This window comes from Salvelinus namaycush, chromosome 8 (genome assembly GCF_016432855.1).
Source record: "Salvelinus namaycush isolate Seneca chromosome 8, SaNama_1.0, whole genome shotgun sequence".
Lineage (NCBI taxonomy): Eukaryota > Metazoa > Chordata > Actinopteri > Salmoniformes > Salmonidae > Salvelinus > Salvelinus namaycush.
Window position 1 is genome coordinate 27,772,502 of NC_052314.1, and position 20,358 is coordinate 27,792,859.

At 47.4% G+C, this 20,358-nt stretch overlaps 1 protein-coding gene across 1 annotated transcript in view; it reads right to left on the bottom strand.

The window, feature by feature from the left end:
* lnx1 (ligand of numb-protein X 1) overlaps positions 1–16,727 on the bottom strand; it is a 48,884-nt gene extending 32,157 nt beyond the window's left edge. The window contains exon 1 of the mRNA XM_038999576.1: positions 16,565–16,727. Coding sequence (XP_038855504.1) covers positions 16,565–16,656 — 92 coding nt within the window. The 5' untranslated portion in view covers positions 16,657–16,727. The remainder of the gene's footprint in view (positions 1–16,564) is intronic.
* Positions 16,728–20,358: the final 3,631 nt, after the last annotated feature.

Genomic DNA, 20,358 nt, shown 5'->3' on the forward strand with positions numbered 1-20,358 from the left:
TATTTTTGACAGAAGTGGAGGCTTTCTCCTTCAGGAAACTTACTGGAGAAATACTAAAAGAGCACATCTTTGAAAACCTGTAGGTAGGTAGGTAGGTAGGTAGTGTCGTGACTTGACTTTAACATTCATCTGAAGACTGTTATTTATTCAATTTACTAACTATGTTTCATTGTTACCCGATTAAATTAATCATGTAACAATTAACTCATTAGCATCTGGGGCACAACGAGAGCGGTTCTTTAAAGAGTTACCATTTCCCGAATTAAGCTCTAAAAGGTCTTTACCTATCACATACATACACTATCAACGGCGGCAGGTAGCCTAGTGGTTAGAGTGTTGGGCCAGTAACCAAAAGGTTGCTGGATTGAATCCCTGAGCTGACAAGATAAAAATCTGTCATATTGCCGCTGAACAAGGCAGTTAACCCACTGTTCCCCGGTAGACCGTCATTGTAAATAAAAATGTGTTCTTAACTGACTAAATAAAGGTTCAAATAAAAACGTATATCATTCTGAACAGTCGTAACCTCCTTGCATCTGCAAAAACCCGAGCCTTACTTATGATTCAGTACTACACACATTGGTTTAATTATTTATTTACTTGCTAGTTAAATGGGAACACAGGATAAACACACACACTCTGTACCGGTTATTGACTGGAGACGTAATACGCTGAAAACAAGTCCCTTGCGGAATGACAACAACATGGATGCTTGTTATAGAAGAGATGGAGAGAGAGGGACAGAGACACTTAACATTGCCACATTCAGAAACTACTCTCACGTACAATAACCGTATACTTTGCCCACAAACCTCCGCCCGCTTTGAGCAAGAAATCATGAAGGGTATGAAAGAAGCTGTAGAGTCTGTACCATCAGTCTGTACATCCAAATATGATCCAAGTAATAGGTTCACACAAGGTGTGTGACCAGTGCATCCCAGGGGGTTTGAAGAATGCATTATCTATGCGAGCGGAAGCTCACGGTACACTATGTTTTTTCTCTCAGAGACAACACCCTAGTCATTGTCTCGTGTGTGCCTTGTTAAGGGCTTTGATACCCTTAATTCAAATCCCCTTCCTTCTGGGGATCAGAGGCACAGGGTTGCTTTAGCCACTTAGGCATATCTCCACTGCTGCTTAGGACATTAAAGGCTGTCTGGAGGCATTAAGGCCACAATCTCTCCAGTCTGAGGCCAGAGCAGGGAACCCAGACAACAGTCCCCAAGTCGCAGAGGGACAGGGTGGTCCTGAAGCTGGGGACCCTGGAGAGAGGAACCAATGAGCGAAGACAAACAAATGTTGGATAATTTTCTTCCGAACGAATTACTATTTTTCTTTGTCTGCCCTCCTATCTAATACACAAACAAAACCTCCTCCTGTACTGTTGTGTAAATGGTGTTTTTCTGCCCCCTCTCTTCCCTCCCCTGTGTGTCAGTGTGTGATTTGTGTTGCGGGGGATCATGGCTCAGCTTAGTGCTGGCTCATTAGAGCTAGCTGCCTGCCTCAGCAGCAGTACACCATGCCTAGTTCTCCACAGTCACAGACAGACACAGAGAGACGCTTCAGTAATCACATAATCTCCATTAACCCTGTGATCTGGATAGAGATAGCTAAGAAACACCTTCTCTGGCACAATAATAATTACCCAGCATTCCGTGGGAGGGGCGGCGGAGGAGAGAGGGGAGGATGCGCCCTGGCTGGCTGTGACAAAAACAGTCTTCTTCTTGTGATGTGAAATAAACACCAGCTCACAACTCATCAAAGCCTGTGAGATTCTCCAATCCTCTTTAGGGGTGAGTGGATTATCCTCCCTAACCCAAATACGCTACGCTCTCCCTCTCTCGACTGACTGCAGCAGACAATAATTTTATCAGCACAGAATACACAGATAGCACAAGTAACCACAGACCATTATCAAAATATGAGCTAGATCAGTCAGTCTGGTGCGGACACAGGGTTCCTGTGTATTTGTGTGTGTATGTGTTTGCGTATGTGTTTGTGTATGTGTGTGTATAGTGTGTGTGTATATGTGTGCATGCATGTGAATGGCCTTGACTACCCAGAGTGTCTTTCAGGGATGGTCCAGTGTTGTGACCTGAACCCTGATGGACGTATCCATTCTGAAGTTGGTGTATAACAGGGGTGGGCAACTCCAGTCCTCGAGGGCCTGATTGGTGTCACACTTTTTCTCCATCCCTAGCAAACACAGCTGATTAATCTAATTTCATTCTAAACTGGAGATCATGATTAGGTGATTATTGGAGTCAGGTGTGTTAGTTGGGGCTGAGGAAAAACTGTGACACCAATCAGGCCCTCGAGGACTGGAATTGCCCACCCCTGGTGTATAGCATCCTCTCTGTGGTGTGTGATGGCTACCGAGAGTCATGAACCAACCCAGTCCCCGGCCAGGCCCTTCCCCCCTACTGGCGGTAGAGAAGCCAGCTGTGTTAATCCGGACTGTTGGAGTACTGCAATCCTTTCCCAGCTCACTCCATGACAGCTCAGTTCTTGAGACGTATTGGGAAATTTAACTTCTGACATAACAGGCTGAGAGAAAAGGAAAATATGATTCTGTTCTGCTTCAGGCCTGGAGGAAGAAGCTTTTCTTTGGCACTGTGAAAGACGGGACATTTGTATGTGAAAGAGAGCGTCGTTTGGGACAGACAATACCTCCCAACAGTAGGCCTATATTGGGAATACAAATGACAGTAAAGCATTCTGGGAAGTATGATATCCCATCATTCCTGAGCGTTTTTAATCACCCTATCGTCTAAACCGAGGAGTATCATCTTCCTTATCTCTGTCTGTGCTTTGTTACAAGGTCAAACTGAAGCTCCTTGCTTTGGCGAAAAAGCCTCTGGATTAAGAAACTCTAAATCTCACTAATCTTACAAAAAGAAGAGGAGAAAAAACCTTCTTCTTCTCCTTCTCGCTCTCTGTCTAATAAAAACGTATCCCTCTGAGCTCCTCTTGATGTCTGCTCCAAAAGTAAAACTCTTGACAGCAAACTGTCTGCCTGTCAGACAGAGCTTTTGGCTAAGATACGTCACAGAGGAACACTCACAACCCACTGGGTACAGACGTCATTTCAATGTCTAGTTTTGATTTAATTTTGGATAAGTTGTCAACTAACGTGAATTCAAAGTGAAATCAACAAAACATTTCACCATGTCATTGGATTTAGGTTAAAAGTTGGGTGAAAAAATACAAAATTCCCTTAAATTGCTGACTTTTTCAAATCCAATCAGTTTTCCACATTCGTTTTGAAATGGTATGGAAACAATGTAGATTGAACCAAGTTTTGCCCAATGGGTTTAAACTGTTTGATGAAATAAAACGCAGCTCTTCCTTTCTTTGCCTCAGCCTCTCCTCTCCACATGCACACATACGCCACAGGAGGTTGGTGGCACCTTAATTGGGGAGGACGGCTCATGGTAATGGCTGGAGTGGAATTAGTGGAATGGTATCAAATACATCAAACACATGGTTTACATGGGTTTGATGCCATTCCAAGGGCTCCGTTCCAGCCATTATTATGAGCTGTCCTCCCCTCAGCAGCCTCCACTGATGTACGCACACACACATACACAAACTCACTCACGGGCTCGCAGTCCGCTGAGGCATGACATGGGGAGGGAAATTGTTAATTAATTAAATCCATATTGACAAAGGCCTGGAGAAAAGAGGAGAACATCTGTGTTCACTAGCTCCTTAATTAGATCAATTTATCTATTATGAAACCTTGCTTTATTTTGAGAAGACCATATACGTAGGGAGGGAGGGTGGGTGGGGGGGAAGGGGGGAGAGAATGAATGACGAACTGAAAGAATTTGAATTAGTAGGCGTGCTGGTGTGTTGGTTGGATCGTGTTGCTTTTTCTCAGCTATAGGGTGTGACTCAACAACAAAGCACTTCAGTTCCCGAGACGAACACGTCCGGGGCCCATATCACAGACACCCCCCACGCACAAAATCCGGCTACTGTAAGTCTGGTTTGGCAGGATTGGATCACCTGTATTTATGATCTAAAAGAAAACCCTCCCAGCCCTGAGTCAATGAGTTCATCTTCCTCCAACTTCCTGAGCTCTGAATCAGGCCTTTTCTCCAATCAATATCAGAGTCCCATCCTCAGCCAAAGCCATGACCTGACATGATCAGCCAGGAAGGACGTTGATGCAGCAGTCATTGCATGAGTGTCGCGTTTCAACCAACCCGAGAGTCTTTCTCTCTGTCCTCTGTACTCCTCTCTCCCTTGTCTCATATTCCTCCATCCTGTTCTCAATTTTGTACTCTCTCCCTCCATCCTTTATGCTCTATCCTACTCTCTCTCCCTCCACCTCTGTAACTCTCTCTCTCTCTGTCAGATGTATTCTCTCCTCCTGGGTTTGGGAGCGTAGCTGGCTCTGAGATCGCTACAATCACAGCAGCTCCACGACATAAAAAGGCTTTGCTGAAGAAGCCTATCTTAATAGTGCAATGTGCACACCAAACGTTGTATTTCATGCAAATTCCAGCAATCGTCAGTGCTTCAGTCAGTGTAAGCATATAAGGCAAAAACCATGGCAGCTAAGAATGACTGCAGTGGGAGTTGTGCATGTATCATTCTTTCCAGCACCTATGTCTGTGTTAATTGATGTGTTGGGGAAAAAAACACAATTAGCTATAAGGGGAGGTATGTGGAGGTTGTGGAGGTTGTGGAGGTATGTGGAGGTTGTGGAGGTTGTGGAGGTTGTGGAGGTATGTGGAGGTTGTGGAGGTTGTGGAGGTTGTTATACGTGTGTGTATGTGTGAGCACTTCACATGCGTGTTTGAACGTGAGCGTAAGAACCTTCAATGTTAAAAGTCATGGACAGCCTAAGGCTCCAGATGACTTGTAGGTGAATTATAGATCTGTTCTATTCACTGTGACATTAGAGGCCTGTGTGTGTGGGTGTATAGTTATATGTACTGGAGTTATGCAGTATGTATGTGCTAGTCCAGTATATATGAATAATAGATTGTAATATCCTATTAACTTCAATTTATGTTGTATTTTGTTTGTGGTTGGCCTTCTTTTCCCTCGCATGCTACTAACACAGTGCCAGAGTAGCCTAGCATGCAAAACATTTCACATATCTGGCATTTTGTCAGTATGTGCAATACTGTGTTTCCGTGTGTGTGTGTGCATTATTATCCTGGGTATACAACAACACTCCTATATAACCCTCTGTTAAGTGCATCCCATGGGTCCTGTGTGCTCTTTCTGCTGGTATCCCATAATGCTCTATGCGCCTCTCCTCTCTATGGTCTCATTTCTCACATGGTCACATGGTCTGAGAGCGGGCGGTCGGGGGGGGGGGGGGGGGGGGGGGGGGGTTTGCTGTCGGACCCATGCCTACACCAGCCTGTCCAAGGTTGGTCAGCCTGTCCAAACAAGGCAACTATCTCTGCAGCGCCATACCGTAGTTACGCTGGGCACTGGTCCCTAGTCCCTGGTGGTATCCCTGTTTGTTTCCCGGTACACACAACGTGCTGCAACAAGCTCTCACAGTCTCATCCATGTTTTCACAAAACACATTTCGAAGTTGTTCCAAAAGTCAAATTTGGAAGTGTTTAAGATTAAGTTTAGGCATTAACGGCAATTTTTTAAGGTCAGGGTTAAGTTTAGGCATTAACTCCGAATGGTCAAGGTAAATTATAAGATTTGGGATAGGCTTTAAACAAAAATCTCAAAAACGACTTTCTATTGCTGGATTTCAACATGCATCCTTTGACACCAGATGCTTACACCAATCTCCCCTTCTACAAAACCCTCACAAAACCGAAACGTACCTGAAGGTAACAACGCTCATTGTTACCCCTAGTGGCCGGTTTCCATGTCATCTCCCGACGTCCTCAGGCATGGATGGATGTTGAATACTGACTTGTATCAGGGGTGACCTGGCTGTACGTATCACGGTGGTGCTGGGTGACGTGACACCAGCTCAGCTAGGGGTGTGGCAAGAGGCAGCCAGGGCATCAAATCACTGACATGACAGATTAGACTAGATTCTGCTTTCCTCTCCTCTGCTCTTCTCTCCTCTCTCTCTCTGTCTCTCCCTCTGTCCCTGTCTCTGAGATAGCTGCACTCCAGTGTCTCTGGTCTGGCCACTCATATGGAACGTCCCGTGGTGATGAGAAATTCAGCAGAGGGGATATATCCACCTTGTAGAACAGGATGCAGCTCAACAGACACACTGATACAGGCAGACCAAAGGCACGCTGATACAGGCAGACCAAAGGCACGCTGATACAGGCAGACCAAAGGCACGCTGATACAGGCAGACCAAAGGCACGCTGATACAGGCAGACCAAAGGCACGCTGATACAGGCAGACCAAAGGCACGCTGATACAGGCAGACCAAATGCACGCTGATACAGGCAGACCAAAGGCACGCTGATACAGGCAGACCAAAGGCACGCTGATACAGGCAGACCAAAGGCACGCTGATACAGGCAGACCAAAGGCACACTGATACAGGCAGACCAAAGGCACGCTGATACAGGCAGACCAAAGGCACACTGATACAGGCAGACCAAAGGCACACTGATACAGGCAGACCAAAGGCACGCTGATACAGGCAGACCAAAGGCACACTGATACAGGCAGACCAAAGGCACACTGATACAGGCAGACCAAAGGCACGCTGATACAGGCAGACCAAAGGCATACTGATACAGGCAGACCAAAGGCACGCTGATACAGGCAGACCAAAGGCACACTGATACAGGCAGACCAAAGGCACACTGATACAGGCAGACCAAAGGCACACTGATACAGGCAGACTAAAGACACACTGATACAGGCAGACCAAAGGTGCATTGATACAGGCAGACCAAAGGCACACTGATACAGGCAGACCAAAGACACACTGATACAGGCAGACCAAAGGCACACTGATACAGGCAGACCAAAGGCACACTGATACAGGCAGACCAAAGGCACACTGATACAGGCAGACCAAAGACACACTGATACAGGCAGACCAAAGGCACACTGATACAGGCAGACCAAAGGCACACTGATACAGGCAGACCAAAGGTGCATTGATACAGGCAGACCAAAGGCACACTGATACAGGCAGACCAAAGGTGCATTGATACAGGCAGACCAAAGACACACTGATACAGGCAGACCAAAGGCACACTGATACAGGCAGACCAAAGGCACACTGATACAGGCAGACCAAAGGCACACTGATACAGGCAGACCAAAGGTGCATTGATACAGGCAGACCAAAGACACACTGATACAGGCAGACCAAAGGCACGCTGATACAGGCAGACCAAAGGCACACTGATACAGGCAGACCAAAGACACACTGATACAGGCAGACCAAAGGCACACTGATACAGGCAGACCAAAGGCACACTGATACAGGCAGACCAAAGGCACGCTGATACAGGCAGACCAAAGACACACTGATACAGGCAGACCAAAGGCACACTGATACAGGCAGACCAAAGGCACACTGATACAGGCAGACCAAAGGCACGCTGATACAGGCAGACCAAAGACACACTGATACAGGCAGACCAAAGGCACGCTGATACAGGCAGACCAAAGGCACGCTGATACAGGCAGACCAAAGGCACGCTGATACAGGCAGACCAAAGACACACTGATACAGGCAGACCAAAGGCACGCTGATACAGGCAGACCAAAGGCACGCTGATACAGGCAGACCAAAGACACACTGATACAGGCAGACCAAAGGTGCATTGATACAGGCAGACCAAAGGCACACTGATACAGGCAGACCAAAGACACACTGATACAGGCAGACCAAAGGTGCATTGATACAGGCAGACCAAAGACACACTGATACAGGCAGACCAAAGGTGCATTGATACAGGCAGACCAAAGGCACGCTGATACAGGCAGACCAAAGGCACGCTGATACAGGCAGACCAAAGACACACTGATACAGGCAGACCAAAGACACACTGATACAGGCAGACCAAAGACACACTGATACAGGCAGACCAAAGACACACTGATACAGGCAGACCAAAGACACACTGATACAGGCAGACCAAAGACACACTGATACAGGCAGACCAAAGACACACTGATACAGGCAGACCAAAGACACACTGATACAGGCAGACCAAAGACACACTGATACAGGCAGACCAAAGACACACTGATACAGGCAGACCAAAGACACACTGATACAGGCAGACCAAAGGCACGCTGATACAGGCAGACCAAAGGCACGCTGATACAGGCAGACCAAAGACACACTGATACAGGCAGACCAAAGACACACTGATACAGGCAGACCAAAGACACACTGATACAGGCAGACCAAAGACACACTGATACAGGCAGACCAAAGACACACTGATACAGGCAGACCAAAGACACACTGATACAGGCAGACCAAAGACACACTGATACAGGCAGACCAAAGGCACACTGATACAGGCAGACCAAAGGCACGCTGATACAGGCAGACCAAAGGCACACTGATACAGGCAGACCAAAGGCACGCTGATACAGGCAGACCAAAGACACACTGATACAGGCAGACCAAAGACACACTGATACAGGCAGACCAAAGACACACTGATACAGGCAGACCAAAGGCACACTGATACAGGCAGACCAAAGGCACGCTGATACAGGCAGACCAAAGACACACTGATACAGGCAGACCAAAGGCACACTGATACAGGCAGACTAAAGGCACGCTGATACAGGCAGACCAAAGGCACGCTGATACAGGCAGACCAAAGGCACGCTGATACAGGCAGACCAAAGACACACTGATACAGGCAGACCAAAGACACACTGATACAGGCAGACCAAAGGCACGCTGATACAGGCAGACCAAAGACACACTGATACAGGCAGACCAAAGACACGCTGATACAGGCAGACCAAAGGCACACTGATACAGGCAGACCAAAGGCACACTGATACAGGCAGACCAAAGACACACTAATACAGGCAGACCAAAGGCACGCTGATACAGGCAGACCAAAGACACACTGATACAGGCAGACCAAAGACACACTGATACAGGCAGACCAAAGACACACTGATACAGGCAGACCAAAGGCACACTGATACAGGCAGACCAAAGACACACTGATACAGGCAGACCAAAGACACACTGATACAGGCAGACCAAAGACACACTGATACAGGCAGACCAAAGACACACTGATACAGGCAGACCAAAGACACACTGATACAGGCAGACCAAAGACACACTGATACAGGCAGACCAAAGACACACTGATACAGGCAGACCAAAGGCACACTGATACAGGCAGACCAAAGGCACACTGATACAGGCAGACCAAAGGCACACTGATACAGGCAGACTAAAGGCACACTGATACAGGCAGACCAAAGGCACACTGATACAGGCAGACCAAAGGCACACTGATACAGGCAGACCAAAGGCACGCTGATACAGGCAGACCAAAGGCACGCTGATACAGGCAGACCAAAGGCACACTGATACAGGCAGACCAAAGGCACACTGATACAGGCAGACCAAAGGCACGCTGATACAGGCAGACCAAAGGCACGCTGATACAGGCAGACCAAAGGCACACTGATACAGGCAGACCAAAGGCACACTGATACAGGCAGACCAAAGGCACGCTGATACAGGCAGACCAAAGGCACACTGATACAGGCAGACTAAAGGCCTATTCAACAGGATGGTATGAATGCCTTGTTATTCTTCATTATGTGTCATTATTTTACGATACGGCTAGGCAGTAAAATACTACAGTACTACAGTATAGTATACATGTACAAACAAACACATGTTCTGCAAAATGCATACCCACCCAATGAACACAATATATTGATTAAAACCTCTCCTTGTCCCAGTCTGTAATCCCCACATGTTTTAAGATGACCACCATTATTCCTGTTCTCAAGAACTCTAAGGCTTCATGCCACTATGACTACCTCCCAGTAGCACTCACATCTGTAATCATGGAGTGCTTTGAAAGGCTGGTTATGGCACACATCAACTCCATCATCCCAGACACCATAGACCCACTCTGATTTGCATACCGCCACAACAGATCGATAAACAGATCCACTCCACACTGCCCTCACCTACCAAGATAAGAGGAATACCTATGTGAGAATGCTGTTCAATCACTACAGCTCAGTGTTCAGCTCAACACCATTGTCTCCTCCAAGCTTTTTACCAAGCTTAGTACCCTGGGGCTGAACACCTCTCTCTGCAACTGGATCCTGGACTCCTTGACGGACAAACCCCAGGTAGTAAGGGTAGGCAGCAACACCTCCGCCACGCTCACCCTTAACACGGGGGCCCCACAGCGGTGTGGGCTTTTTCCCCTCCTGTGCTCCCTGTTCACGCACGACTGCATGGCCACGAATGACTCCAACACCATCATCAAGTTTGCTGACGACACGAAGTTGGTAGGCCTGATCACCTGCGACGATGAGACAGCCTGCAAGGAGGCGGTGTGGTGCTGGGACAACAACATCTCCCTCAACGTCAGTATGACCAAGGAGCTGATTGTGGATTACAGGAAACGGGGGGTGGCGAGCAGACCCCCATCCACATCGACAGGCTGCAGTGGAGCTTCAAGTTCCTCGGGGTCACTAAGAATTTAAAATGGTCCACACACACACACAGTTGTGAAGAAAGCGCAACAGGCTCTCTTCTCCCTCAGGAGGTTGAAAAGGTTTGTCATGGGCCCTCAAATCTTCAAAACGTTCTACAGCTGCACCACTGAGAGCACTTTGACTGGCTGCATCACCGTTTGGTATAGCAACAGCACCGCCCTCGATCGCATAACGCTACAGAGGATGTTGCAGACAGCCCAGTACATCACTGGGGCAGAGCTCCCTGCCATCCAGAACAATAGCGAGCCTATATATACAGGGGGTACTGGTACAGAATCAATGTGCAGGGGAACCGGTTAGTCGAGGTAATTGAGGTAATATGTACATGTAGGTAGAGTTATTAAAGTGACTAAGCATAGATAATAACAGAGAATAGCAGAAACGTAAAAGGGGGAGGGGCTGTGTAAATAATCTTGGTAGCCATTTGACTCGATGTTCAGGAGTCTTATGGCTTGGGGGTAGAAGCTATTTAGAAGCCTCTTGGACCTAGACTTGGCGCTCTGGTTCTGCTTGCCATGCGGTACCAGAGAGAACAGTCTATGACTAGGGTGGCTGGAGTCTGTGACAATTTTTAGGGCCTTCCTCTGACACTGCCTGGTATAGAGGTCTTGGATGGCAGGAAGCTTGGCCCCAGTGATGTACTGGGCCGTATGCACTACACTCTGTAGTGCCTTGCGGTCGGAGGCCGAGCAGTTGCCATACCAGGCAGTGATGCAACCAGTCAGGAGGCTCTTGATGGTGCAGCTGTAGAACCTTTTGGAGTCGTGCCTGGCCGAGTAGTCATGAGTGAACAGGGAGTACAGGAGGGGACTGAGCACGCACCCCCGAGGGGCCCCTGTGTTGAGGATCAGCGTGGTGGATGTGTTGTTACCTACCCTTACCACCTGGGGTCGGCCCGTCAGGAAGTCCAGGAACCAGTTGCAGAGGGAGGTGTTTAGTCCCAGAATCCTTAGCTTAGTGATGAGCTTTGAGGGCACTATGGTTTTGAACGCTGAGCTGTCAATGAATATTATTCTCACATAGGTGTTCCTTTTGTCCAGGTGGGAAAGAGCAGTGTGGAGTGCAATAGAGATTACATCATCTGTGGATCTGTTGGGGCGGTATGCAAATTGGAGTGGGTCTAGTGTTTCTGGGATAATGGTGTTGATGTGAGCCATTACCAGCCATTCAAAGCACTTCATGGCAACAGACGTGAGTACTACGGGTCGATAGTCATTTAGGCAGGTTACCTTTGTGTTCTTGGGCACAGGGACTATGGTGGTCTGCTTAAAACATGTTGGTATTACAGACTCTGACAGGGAGAGGTTGAAAATGTCAGTGAAGACACTTGCCAGTTGGTCAGCGCATGCTCGCAGTACACGTCCTGGTAATCCGTCTGGCCCTGCGGCCTTGTGAATGTTGACCTGTTTCAAGGTCTTATTCACATCGGCTGCGGAGAGCGTGATCAAACAGCCATCCGGAACAGCTGGTGCTCTCATGCATGTTTTTACCCCTATACATATCTGCCTTTATCACTCCAGTAGCTCTGCACATTGTAAATATGATATTGGAACTGACCCTCTATATAGCTTCTTACTTTCTCGTGTTCTTCTTATTTCTTATATCTTGTGTGTTATTGTTCTACCTTATGTTATTTTTAGTTCTACATTGATATTGATTACTGCATTGTTGAGTTTAGAGCTGGCAAGAAAGGCATTTCACTGTACTTGGGCACGTGACATTAAAACTTGAAACTTGAAAGTGCTGACTTGCATACAAACTGCATCTCTCGAACCTCACAATCTCCATCACCTCCCCCATGTCCTCCAAGCTAGTGACCCGCGGGCCTTGCTCAACATGTCTGCATGAATACAGTGAAATTAGTTAGAGGAGAAGACTCTCAAAGTCACAAAGACTACCCTCTGCTCTCTTCCTCTCATGAATAAATTATTATGTAAATAATTAATCACTGCTTTTGTGTGTGTTTTTTTGTGCACATGGGCCTTGTGATAATGTGTGCCTGTGGTGTGTGTATGCATGTATGTGTGTGTGCCTCTGTGTGCATGTGTGCGTGCGTATATGCAGTACACTGTATCTCTCTTAAAGTGTGTCCTTTACACTTGTTTGGGGTCCCTTGCTCTGTGGCCGGGCGGCGGGCTGATCCCATTAGGATGTGTCCATGCGGAAAGCGTCTGGAACGCCACAGCTCTCTATGTCGAGCTTTGGAGATTCAGGCTGAAAGGACGGAAGCTAAGCTAATCATAGCGTTTAAGACAAGTCAGCCCAGGCCCCAGAAATGAACGCAGATTAATCATTAACGTTCTATAGCACTGCACTGGGATTATCAGGGGAGTAGAGGGCGTGTGTGCTGGGTGAGAGGTGAGACATCTGTGTGTGTGGCAGCGTGTGTGCGTGGCAGCGTATGTGCGTGGCAGCGTGTGTGCGTGGCAGCGTATGTGCGTGGCAGCGTGTGTGCGTGGCAGCGTGTGTGCGTGGCAGCGTGTGTGCGTGGCAGCGTATGTGCGTGGCAGCGTGTGTGCGTGGCAGCGTGTGTGCGTGGCAGCATGTGTGCGTGGTAGCTTGTGTGCATGGCAGCGTGTGTGTGTGTCAAGGAAAAAGAGAGTGGATTATGTGTATGTTTGCAAAAGGGGTGGTAAGTGGATGCAGTGTTTATGTATTTTCTGTGTGTGTGTGTGTGTGTGTGTGTACTGCATGTACAGGGACACATGGGGATAAATGACATAGGTGCTCTTGTGTGTATGCCAGTGCTGCGCTGGTTGTTGATGAAGGAGGATAAGGGGGGTAACTCTATTCCAGATTTCATTACAGCGCAACAACATATCTCTCTCTCTCTCTCTCTCTCTCTCTCTCTCTCTCTCTCTCTCTCTCTCTCTCTCTCTCTCTCTCTCTCTCTCTCTCTCTCTCTCTCTCTCTCTCTCTCTCTCTCTCTCTCTCTCTCTCTCTCTCTCTCTCTCTCTCTCTCTCTCTCTCTCTCTCTCCTGCTTGTGCTGTGTATACTATGTGTGTGTGTGAGTGTGTAAGATAACATTTATGCACACTCACAGGAATCTACCCACACACTCACACACACTTACGCTGACAATCTCACACAAACACACATATATACGCATACACACACACACACACACATAACACACACATTTAAAAGTTTGTATTTTTAACTCTGCATCATTGGGAAAGAGCACCTGTGCTATACGGCGCATGAGACAAATACAATATAATTTGATTTTACAATATATTATGACATAATTTCTCTCATAGAATGAAATCCCTTTTGTGGGAAACAGGGAAATGCAGCACGACAACTGAGACACAGAGAAAAGCGTAGTGAGAGGAGAAGAGAGTATAAGCAGGTGAGAGAGATGAGATGATGGTCAGACAGAGGGAGGAGTGCTGCAGGCTGCTCCTGGCTGTCAGGGCACTGGATAAAGATGAATGGTGTGCCACTGCTCTCCAGCCAGCCAGAAAAACACCATGTCCACTCCTGTTGTCCCGCTCTATCATGCCACAATCAGCAAAAGCCCCGTCACAGAGACAGCACTGCGCACAGACACACAGAAACACACACACAAACACACTCACAGAAACACACACACACACGAGGAGAGGAGAGAAAGCACTCATGGTATTTACAAACAATCATTCATTGCAATGACCCACATACTGAGCGTTCTCCCAATGAGCCCCTCAGTCTCCCATTGCTAAGGCAGCCATACGCATGGATGGACAGATGGAAGTGACCTTATCCCCTCCTGTCTCCTCTTATTTCCCCTGCTCTCCTCTCCTCTGCCCTTCTTCTTCTATTCCCTGCTTTCTGTTTCCATTCTCCTCTCCTGTTTTACTGTCCTCTCCTCTCCCTCACCTCTCTCGACTTTCCCTTCTCTCCTCCTCTCCTGTTTTTTAGAGCTATCTTCCCCCCACCTGTTCTCTCTCCATCTCTCTCTAGCCATTTCTCTCTCTCTCTCTCTCTAGCCATCTCTCTCTCTCTCTAGCCATTTCTCTCTCTCTCTCTCTCTCTCTAGCCATCTCTCTCTCTCTCTAGCCATCTCTCTCTCTCTCTCTCTCTCTCTCTCTCTCTCTCCATCTCTCTCTAGCCATTTCTCTCTCCATCTCTCTCTACATCTCTCTCTAGCCATTTCTCTCTCCATCTCTCTCTAGCCATCTCTCTCTAGCCATCTCTCTCTCTCTCTAGCCATCTCTCTCTCTCTCTAGCCATCTCTCTCTCTCTCTCTCTCTCTCTCTCTCTCTCTCTCTCTCTCTCTCTCTCTCTCTCTCTCTCTCTCTCTCTCTCTCTCTCTCTCTCTCTCTCTCTCTCTCTCTCTCTCTCTCTCTCCCGCCATCTCTCTCTTTCTCTCTCTCTTTCTCTCCCTCCCCTCTCCCCTCCCCCTATCTCTCTAGGTTTCATGGCTGTCCAATATGGGATATGAGTGTCTGCAGGAGCTAAAGCTCGACGCAATAAAGGATCCTCATAATGGAACGGGAGGATTTGTAAAGCTTTGCATTGTTCCCTGTATTCATACAGCATAATGGTACATTTCTGTCAGACTGGAGGGGACTGGAGAGGATAGCAGGATCCCAGCTTATAGAGCTGTGAGCCCCAGGCTTCAAATGAGTCTACTGAATATAGCCAATATCACTGACAGAGACACGCACAAAGGACCACTATTGACTATTCCCAGAAAGACTCAGACTAAAAATGACTACGTAGAGAACGAATGGCCACATAGGCAAACGGCATTCCCGCTCAGAAAGACTAAACCGATATAGACACACTTAGAAACACACAGACAGAAATTTGTTTCACCAATAAGATATCAATAAGATATTGCAGACACAATACGTGTTTAGGCTACTTCATGGAGGATGGTGTCTATTTTCAAAGATGAGAATCTGAGCCAAGGGAACGAAGGAGGTGAGATCGTCACCTGCTCCTCGGTATGAAGAGTACAGCTGGCTGGATGAGAAGGTTGTTGCCATGGTGTCAAAGTGTTTCATGTTAACTATGACTGAATGAATGGTCTCTGTGTTTTCATCACCCAGAGGGTGTTGTTTGTCGTTATCCTCTTGATCTGTGTATCTATCTTTCTGAATCATTGTTGCGGCGGTGAATGTCTGTGTTGTTGTGTTGCTGGGATGTTTGTAGCGATGACTGCGTTTCTCTGTGTGGATATAGCGAGTGTTTGCTCTTTGTTTTGCCTGGAGTGCTCCTCATGAATATTCACACAGTGAACAGGTAGAATGAAGCAGGAATCAACCGGGCACACACAGGTATCGAAAGGTATGTACTCCACACGTAAAACCCTCACAAAGAACTCAATAACGCACACATACAGAGACAATCAAAGCATTTAGCAACAGGCATGCACAGGTTCACATTTCCTTTACCGATCAATAGACAGCACGCACACACACACACATACAGTAAACACACACACACACACACACACACACACACACACACACACACACACACACACACACACACACACACACACACACACATCCTGCAGTCCTGATGAGAGTGTTGCCATGCTGCAGTGCTACTCTGGAACATCCAAACAGACCTCGTCTGCACAAACCTCTATATCTGTCATGTCAACCGCATCCCGCTGCCACGGCAACCAATGGCCACTGCTACAAAAGCCATTACCCAAGTCAATAACCCCACAATCGGCCATAGCGCCGTACACTCTCTTTGTAGTCAGATTAAAACACAAACACCCAGACACATGGGGGCAAACGCGCCTACACACAGGCATACACCAACGCATGTACGCTCACACACAGACACACAGACACACACACACACACTCCAGGGCTGTATGGGCCGTTGGTGAAGGGGAGTGATGGGGTGATGTTATAGAAGTGAATGGATGCAGCAGGTCTATGCTGAGTGGTACAGTGGTACAGTACTCACAGCTCAGAGTAGAGGATGTGCAGGTTGCCCACATTGTCAGTGTAGTTGGCTGGGCTGAGCCAGGGTAGAACCAGCAGCAGCAGAGCCTTCATGGTCGATACACAGTCAGCTCTCTCTCTCTCTCTCTCTCTCTCTCTCTTTTCTCTTTCTCTTTCTGCACCGGAGCGCTCTTCTCTTCTCTCCCCCCCGACTTCCTCCTCCTCCACTTCCCCCTCCTCTTCTCCGAGCCTGGCCGTGCTGACCCTCTCCCTTTTCCCCTTCTGTCTTCAGAGTAGCTCTCAGGTCTAAATGACTCCCTCTCTTCTTTCTTTCCCCCTTCCCTCGTTCTCTCCTTTCTGTCTCCTCCTGTCTCTCTCTCTCTCCCTCAGGCAGGCTGTGTGGTCATCTCAGCCGCAGAGGCGAGTGGGCCAGCTGCCAGAGGATGAAGAAGAAGAAGAAGAAGCAGCAACAGAAGTAGAGGAGAAGTCCTGCGGAGGTAGAGGATGAAGAGGCGGAGGAGGAGGAGGAAGAGGAGGGAGGATACCCAGGGGAAGGTGGCACATTTGGAATATGATTTGAGATGTGCAGGCTTTAATCTGCTAGCGACGTGTAAGAGGATTTGCGCTCGTACGTGTGTGTGTGTGTGTGTGTCTCCCTCTGTGTATGTGTCAGAGGGAACAGCGCAGCCTGTGACTTATACTGCAGCAGGAACCACTAAGAGGGAGAGATGGAGCAGACCAAACCAAGGGTGGAGGGGGGGGGGGCACCTGGGGCTTCTCTGATTGGTCACAATCCCTCTCCCTCCCACACTCACACACAGCTACTGCATTAACCTCCCCCTGCCTGCACATACGCTGGTCGGCTGACTGTTAACCCCTCCCCCTTAAAGATGGGTGGCAGCAGATTGGTCTGATCGCTCTAAAGACCTTACCTACATGTGTAGAAAAAAACACAAAACGAGAAGGGGAGAGGAAAAACACACTGCCAAATCAATATTCATTACAGAGATACAGTAGAAGCCTGTTATTTCTGAATGGAGTGAAACAGAATAACAGAGTGGGAGAGAACAGGAAAAGGGAGTTTACTGTTATAATAATTCTTCATTGAACCAAACCAGTGGTCAGATGCCCATCGATTTATTCAGGGAAATTGTTGTTGGGGTGTGTGAGTTGGGACAGGGGGATGGGGGAGATGTGGGGATGAGAGAGGCTGAACCATGTTTGATATCTTGAGATTGGGGCTGGGTATGGATAACGAGGACATGGTTAATAAAGGGGAGTGATGAGGGCACCATAAGGTAGCATAAGGGCAGGTCCTAGCAGACTGTTTTTGTTGGGAGTGTTTACCGGGCTAAATACACACAGTGAGTGTACAAAACATTAGGAACACCTTCCTAACATTGAGTTGCACCCCTTTTTGCCCTTAGAACAGCCTCAATTTGTCGGGGCATGGACTCTACAAGGTGTCACAAGCGTTCAACAGGGATGCTGGCCCATGTTGACTCCAATGCATATGGGAAACTGAAAAACCCAGCAGCATTGCAGTTCTTGACACAAACTGGTGCGCCTGGCATCTACTACCATACCCACTTCAAAGACACTTCAATCTTTTGTCTTGCCCATTCACCCTCTCTCTGAATGGCACACATACACAATCCATTTCTCAATTGTCTCAAGGCTTAAAAATCCTTCTTTAAGCTGTCTCCTCCCCTTCATCTACACTGATTGGAGTGGATTTAACAAGTGACATCATAAGGGATCATAGCTTTCACCTGGATTCACCTGGTCAGTCTATGTCATGGAAAGAGCAGGTGTTCTTAATGTTTTGTATACTCAGTGTAGATCTCTCTTTCTTTCTACATCTTGTTCTCTCTTTTCATTGCTCTCATCTCCCTCCTCTCTTTCATCCCTCTCTCCTTTAGCTGTAATTAGAGAGCCAGAGGGAGTGACTGACGGTGGTGAGAGAACTTTGATCTCCAGTCATGATATCATCTAACACTTCAAGCCTGCAGCGTCCCACATTTATCTGCTTTCCATCGCTCCATCTCTCTCTCCTCTCAATTCCTCTTCCAATGTATTTCATTGCCACTTTTTCCTACATTGATTCTCTCCTCTACAGCTATCCTCTCTCACTCTCCTCTTTTCATCTTTGTTTTTTCATAATCTCTCTAGAGTATCTAACATCTCCTTTACTTTCCATTCCATTAATTTCCTCTCCTCTCCTCTCCTCTCCTCTCCTCTCCTCTCCTCTCCTCTCCTCTCCTCTCCTCTCCTCTCCTCTCCTCTCCTCTCCTCTCCTCTCCTCTCCTCTCCTCTCCTCTCCTCTCCTCTCCTAGTGGTTAGTAGTGGTTTGGGAGTAGTCTCAGTGAAGTACTGTCTTAAGGTGCACCGGAGTAAGGCACTTAACTGGTGTAAATAGCCCATCCCAATGAATATTTCATGGGTAAATATGTGTGTGTGTGTTTAGTTGTGTGTTCTGGGCTGTGGTGTGAGCAGTGTGAACCACACAAGGCCACGGGCTGACAGGAAATGTAATGTAATTGGATTGTCACAGGATGCAGTTTGAAAGCAGAAACCAGTCTGGCCCAAAGAAGTCATCAAACACACTCAAAAACACGCGCTCGCACACACACACACACACACACACACACACACACACACACACACACACACACACACACACACACACACACACACACACACACACACACACACACACACACACACACACTACACACACACTTCACACACAGTCAGATACACACTTCACACACACCCACACATTAAGAATATTTGCCTATTTCCATTCCTCTTCAGTTTTCGATCTCAAACCCAGTCTTACAGAAGGAAAGTAGTTGAGGCTAGACGAACCAATAGAGCAGAGGTTAGTAAAATGCAGGGGGTTTTCTGGATCAAAATGAGGCTTAGGTGGTGGCCGTGACAGTGGGCCTGGCCAATGGCGGTCGGTGATCAACATTTTTAGAGGCGCTCATTTTGTCCGCATAGTTTTTTGTTTGTTGCTGTTTTAAAGCTAATTTCCTGCAATTCTACACATTTTGCTATGGGGCTGAGAAAGACATTCTGTCACTCAAATGGCGAGGGGCTGAAGCTAATTGGTTAGAACTTGAATTGGGTGAATTTGGGAAAATGCCGCAGCACAGCTTCAAGGAAAATAGTTGCTTTAAAACTAGTGATTTTTTTGGCTAATTGAAGTAAAACAGTAATTCTGCTCATAGATTATACTCCTGAATGCATAATTTTTTTGAAATTTTGATACACAACATTAGCATTTAGCATTTAGTCACTCTAGCATGGTGGTGGAAAATGGTGTTTCATAAAGAAAGTACGCATATCGCCATTAAATAAAGTTAAAGTTAAGGAGGAAATCGAAGCCTACGCAGCCTGAATGCAAAACGTTTTAGGTACGAACCGATCCATGAGGGATAAGAATGTATTACCGGCTGCATACAATGTATTTGGACGGTAAAATGACACGACTCAATATCGCCATCTGCCCCCCCCCCCCCCCTCCCCCACACACACACACATCAGGAAGTGACAGGGTCAGAAAAGTCAGGAACAGAACGGCCACCTGTCACTGCAGAGATCAGAGATCAGCCCTCTGGCACATAGCCAGGTGGACTTACATCACACTAACACATACACAACACCAGCATATACACAACACCAGCATATACACAACACCAGCATATACACATCACCAGCATATACACAACACCAGCATATACACAACACCAGCATATACACAACACCAGCATATACACAACACCAGCATATACACATCACCAGCATATA